This window comes from Zingiber officinale, chromosome 6B (genome assembly GCF_018446385.1).
Source record: "Zingiber officinale cultivar Zhangliang chromosome 6B, Zo_v1.1, whole genome shotgun sequence".
Taxonomy (NCBI): Eukaryota; Viridiplantae; Streptophyta; class Magnoliopsida; order Zingiberales; family Zingiberaceae; genus Zingiber; species Zingiber officinale.
Window position 1 is genome coordinate 72,478,061 of NC_055996.1, and position 5,498 is coordinate 72,483,558.

Genomic DNA, 5,498 nt, shown 5'->3' on the forward strand with positions numbered 1-5,498 from the left:
AAATTTCCTGTAAGCTTTTAAAGTGTGGTGCACTTTTACTTGAATTTTTACTTGAAGTTGATGCATATGAAGTTTCCTGAGTACTTAGGTGGCGTTTGGTTTAGGGGTTTGGGAATGAGGAATGGATTCATTCCCAAACCTTGTGTTTAGTTGATGGGAATGGAATCAATATTTTGGAATGAAACTCAAAAACTTGTGTATGGATGAAACCCACCCTTTCCCTTGGGTTTTGATGGAATAGGAATGAGAATTAAGTTTTGGACGAAAATGCCCTTAGTATATTTATTCAATTTTTCTTTCATTTTCACTCTCTCTCCTTGTTTTCTCTCATCATACTTTCTCTCTCCTCATTCTATCATTATACTTTCTTTCTCAATATATTTTCTCTCTCCTTATTCTCTCTCATCACACAATCTATACAATTTTCTCTATTTATTCTCTCCCATCACATTATCTCTCCTTATTTTCTCTCTCTTCATTCTCTCATTTTTCTCATCATACGTTCTTTCTCCTCAATCTGTTTTACCATACTCTCTCTCCATATTTTCTTTCATCACACTTTCTCTCTCTTTATTCTCTTCCATCACACTCTCTCTCCTTATTTTCTCTCATCACACTTTCCTCTCTTTATTTTTTTCCATCACACTTTCTCATCATACTTTCTCTTTCCTCAATCTCTCATTTTCTCTCGTTATACTTTCTTTCTCTTTATTTTTTTCTCATCACTTTTTCTCTCTCAGCACAATTTCTCTCTCATCATAATTTTTTTTCTTCTCAATCTCTTCTATCACTCTCTCTCTCCTGATCATTTTCTCGCATAACACTTTTCCTCTCTTTATTTTTTCCATAATATTTTCTCTCTCATCAGATTTTCTTTCTCATTAGATTTTCTCTCTCATCATTCTCTCTCATCATATGTTTCTCTCACATTTAACTTTCTCTCCCATCTAATTTTTTCCTTGATTTTCTTCTAAGGGTAAAAAAGAAAATTTAGGTTCATTCTGATTGAAAATATTCAACTAACCAAACATTAATTTTAAGAATGATATCCAAGCGCATACTCATTCTCATTCCACAATACTATGATATTTATTCTCATTCCGATTCCTAAGAGAGAACCAAACACCACCTTAATATTGGTGTTACTAGTGGAGTAATATGCTCCTCTCTTGTTTTCTCCACCCTTGGTTGCTCCACATCTTCTTCTTCAAAGTACAGGAAGAAATTGTAATCTACATTTTGAGATTTTCAATTTCATTCTTCTTCTTCTTCATTAAATATGATATCCCGACTGATGATTATCTTCCTAATATTTGGATTGTATAACTTATACCCTTTTGAGTTAGTATATAGCCAATAAAAATAAACTTCTTACTTTTATCTTTCAGTTTGCTTCTTGCTTCATCAGGCACATGAACATGAGCTATACTCCCAAAAACTCTTAGATGAGAAATCCAAAAAATACATGGAGAAGACCATGAATTAATTATAAGATGAAAGATATTTTCATTAGTCTAAGACTTTTTGATAGAATCCAAAAATAAAATAATTATGATGGCTTATGTTCAAAGTGAACAATATCATATCATTGTGAAAATATGTAAATTCTATTGATCTAATAAAAAGATGGTGGTGATGAATCAAATGAAACTCAGAGAAATAGGGTTATGATATTATGTTGAAATACATAACACAAAATTACATAGACATATGAATGGAAAAAATAGGTAAATAAAGAGAAGGATAATTATTTCTTATTTATTATAATTATCCTAGACTAACTAGTCTATTAAAAAAAAAAAAAAAAAATAGATCCGCTACCTTAGCGGCCCCCTTAGTGCTGGCCCCACGGATATGGAGGGAGGTTCATACAGGTACACAGGTCATAGATGCATGGCGGGGTAAACCCCAGGTCGTCAGTTCCTGAGAATCGACCCCTGACCATTACGCCAGAGATACCATGTACCCACCATCTGTGCTACGACCTGGGGACAACTAGTCTATTTATAAAGCTCGCAGAGATCATAGATAAGAAAATATAATCAAATATGGTTATGATTGATTACAATACAAATATATCAAGTCACTCCATGCACTCATTATTTTGAATCATTGACGAGTATTATTATAATACACTTGAAATATTGTGCTCGCTGATATCAATATTTTTTCGTCAGTAAAGGAATCGCAAATGGTCCGTCGACCAAACCTTCGTAAATGGCCTTGTAAGTTGCCTCCGTCGGGTGGAACCCCTCCCACGAAGCGTATTTCTCCGGGTTTTTGCAAACCGGTCCGGTCGACTCACACCCATGCCCATCGGCTCCGCAACAAGCAACAAAAGGCTCGCTGATGCCTGCACAAACCATACGCATTCACGTGAACCACAACTCGATCCGGTCGAACCTCGGTTTGGCTCACTTAATTAACTATACATATATGCACATACCGAACCGGCGTTGGTCGGAGAACATCCGCATCCCGGCCCCGAAATAATCAGCGTACGCGATGGTAACGTTGGGGTATACTCGAGAGAGACGGTTCAATTGAGCCGTCAAGCGGTCGTTGTGGTACTCGGAGAACCGGTTCAGCCATAGAAGACAACCGTTGCTGTCGTAGTCGCTGGGGTCGTCCCGGCGATACTGCCAGAGCCACGCCGGGATACAGCCGATGGGCAGGTTTCCGGGGACCACCAACGTTTTTGCACCCATTCCGATCAACCTCTGTCCGTCGTCAGATTATTAATTAGTGCAGCAATTTAATTATCTAAGTGATTAGTGTAGAAATTAAATTAATTAATTATCATTATAATTATACTTAAGAGAGAGTGGAATTACAGTGATAGTGGAGGAGATGGCGTGAATTACACGGGGGACGATCCTTATGAGTTTGTGATATGGAAGATCCTGATGGAGAGCTGCGTTGTAGTCATTCCCTCCGATCTCCCCTACCATGAACAGGGAGCTCTCCAAGAAGTTGGGATCTGCAAATTATTATATATATTAATATTAATATATTGTCGAACAAGAAGTTAAACATAGTTAATGTTAAGTATGAGAATATTTTAGATACAATTAATCATTTACGTAGAATTGTTCATGATTGGACATTTTCCACAAAAGGATAATTTTGGGAAAATGGGTTTTTTTTAAAGGAATAAGGTGTTAATTAAATTATTAGGCTAAGTAAAAAAAAGACATCCTCATTTTATTTATTATTAAAATATTTTTTTTTTGTTATTGAGAATAACCACTATGATTACATAGTCATAGTAATTATGATTCTGTAGCTATATATTACGACTATATAGTATTAACTGTCATAATATGGTAACTTGTTTAATATAATATTAGCTAATATTGATAAAAAAAAAAATGTTATATTATAGCAGTTACTATAATATAATATTGACTAGTTATAGTCTTATAATATAATATTAAATAGTGGTGATTACAAATAAATTCTTTATGTTGCAGTTATGAACACTGCTGCAACATAATATCATTAGTACTAATACAGTTTAAGTATCTTTATTATGGTAGTTATCATCTCCTAGAGGTTATAATAGCATTAAAAATAAAGATATTTTTAAAAATAAAAATATATTTAAATTGAAATGAAGTATTACTTTGATAATAAATAAAAAATAATTTTATTTTCTTTGATAATTCGGATAAGGAATTGTCAAATAAAAAGATGCTCTGATAAGGAACTTTCTTCAGTATATTAATTATGCATTTGTCTTTTTCGATATTCTATTTTTTTTCCTATTGTCCACGTCTGTCACGTCCTCCTCCCTAGTCAATTCCTGCCATCTAAATTTATAAAGTAAGTTCATTCTCCCAACTAACATTCAAGCGTGAGATGGTCTCTAAATAATTTATTCTTAAATAAGCCGATTTAATTGCTGCAAATTAAACAAATTTTGCCTGTCATTCTCTGCCATGAAAGAAACAAGAAATTACACACAGTGCTCATGAAGAACTGAAGGAAGAGGAACGAGGAGTAGGAGGAAGAGGATCGACTACGTACTTGAAGGATCTGTGTTGCAGGTTCTTCAACACAAAACAATATTGCGAGCTAAAGAAAATTCATACAGAAATTAATCTCTAATTAATTCAATATTACCTTGAAACGAGGAATGTGACTGGAGGAGTTTCTGGAACCACCTAATTTGGGCGTGCAGGGTGTTCTTCCTCAACCACCCAGTCGTGTGCACCCCGAACCTGCCCAAATCGTTCTGGCTCAACGCCGTCGCTCCGGCGAAGGCGAAGTTTGCTCCTTTTGAGAAGTCTCCTCCGGCGAGGTAGGGCTGCACCAACGGCAGCCCAACGCGTTCCGCTGCATGCAACATAGATATCAACCAACTAATCATGCAAATTGAGATTCACGTGGTCGTCGATGCACAAAAGTCAGTGATCTCGACTCACCGATAAAGTCTAAGATGAGTCGGCCATCAGAGAAGCGGCCGGTGGGGCGGTGGAAGTAGGTATTCCCCCACGGAGGCCGACTGACGGTGGTGTTGAAGAAGGCGTGGGCGAAGTTGCCGGTGTCCTGCAGGGAGTCGCCGAAGCTGAATATAGCAGAGAAACAAGTGTGCCGCCTTGCATGGCCCTGCACCTGCAGCAGCAGAAGCCCCAAGAGAAGTATGAAGAAGCAGGACAAGGTGTAGGCAGTCGCCATAACACGCATATTCAGTCGTAAATTAACGACTTCCACTGTCGTTAGACGCCTGGTAAACAATATATATATAAACCTTCACTATCCTCTATTTGAATAGGGTGAACGAATATTCATTAACAAAAAGGGAGATAGGGAAGGGAGGAAAAGTGAGGGGAAATAAAATATTTATATTCTCATTACTTATTTGAAAGAAAAATAAAGTTATGAAGATTAAATATATAAAGTTATAAAATTATCTTTACTTTTATTTAAAATTTACGTGTTTAAAAATCTAATTTATCTTGCATATATTTATTGGTTAAGAATTATACATTCAAATATTTGTAGGTTATTTGTTAAAGTTAACGTCGAAGTCGATGTTGGCGTCGGCAACAGCGTCGAAGTTGGAGTCGACATCAAAGTCGACGTCAGCGTGAACATCAATGTCAGCGTTGAGCAATATGAATATTTTTCATCATAATATCTAAAATAATGATTTTTAAAAACTAATAAAATAAAATATGAATAAAATTAGAACATAATTTTTTTTAAAAAAATTCTTATCCTTCTTTACCCTCTAAATCAAGATGCAAGAAATTCTTCCATTTCAGGTTAAAATGAGGGGGCGTTTGATACACGCGTTTTTCATTTTTATTTTCTGGAAAATGCACGTTTTCCAAAAAATGAAAATGGAAAATGTGCGTACCAAACGTCCCCTTAGGGTGCGTTTGGTTTGCACCGTTTTCATTTTTATTTTCTGGAAAATGCGCGTTTTCTAGAAAACAGAAAACGATTTTTTGTCATTTTCTATTTTTCTAGAAAACGATAGTCAATTTTTT

General features: G+C 35.6%; 1 protein-coding gene across 1 annotated transcript; it reads right to left on the reverse strand.

The window, feature by feature from the left end:
* Positions 1-2,094: 2,094 nt before the first annotated feature.
* LOC121990276 (GDSL esterase/lipase At1g28600-like) lies at positions 2,095-4,714 on the reverse strand. The gene is made up of 5 exons (XM_042544443.1): positions 4,428-4,714; positions 4,126-4,338; positions 2,835-2,980; positions 2,447-2,720; positions 2,095-2,353 (listed from the first exon to the last, which is right to left on the reverse strand). The coding sequence occupies exons 1-5, from the start codon at positions 4,687-4,689 to the stop codon at positions 2,160-2,162; spliced, it is 1,089 nt and encodes a 362-aa protein (XP_042400377.1). The 5' UTR covers positions 4,690-4,714; the 3' UTR covers positions 2,095-2,159.
* Positions 4,715-5,498: the final 784 nt, after the last annotated feature.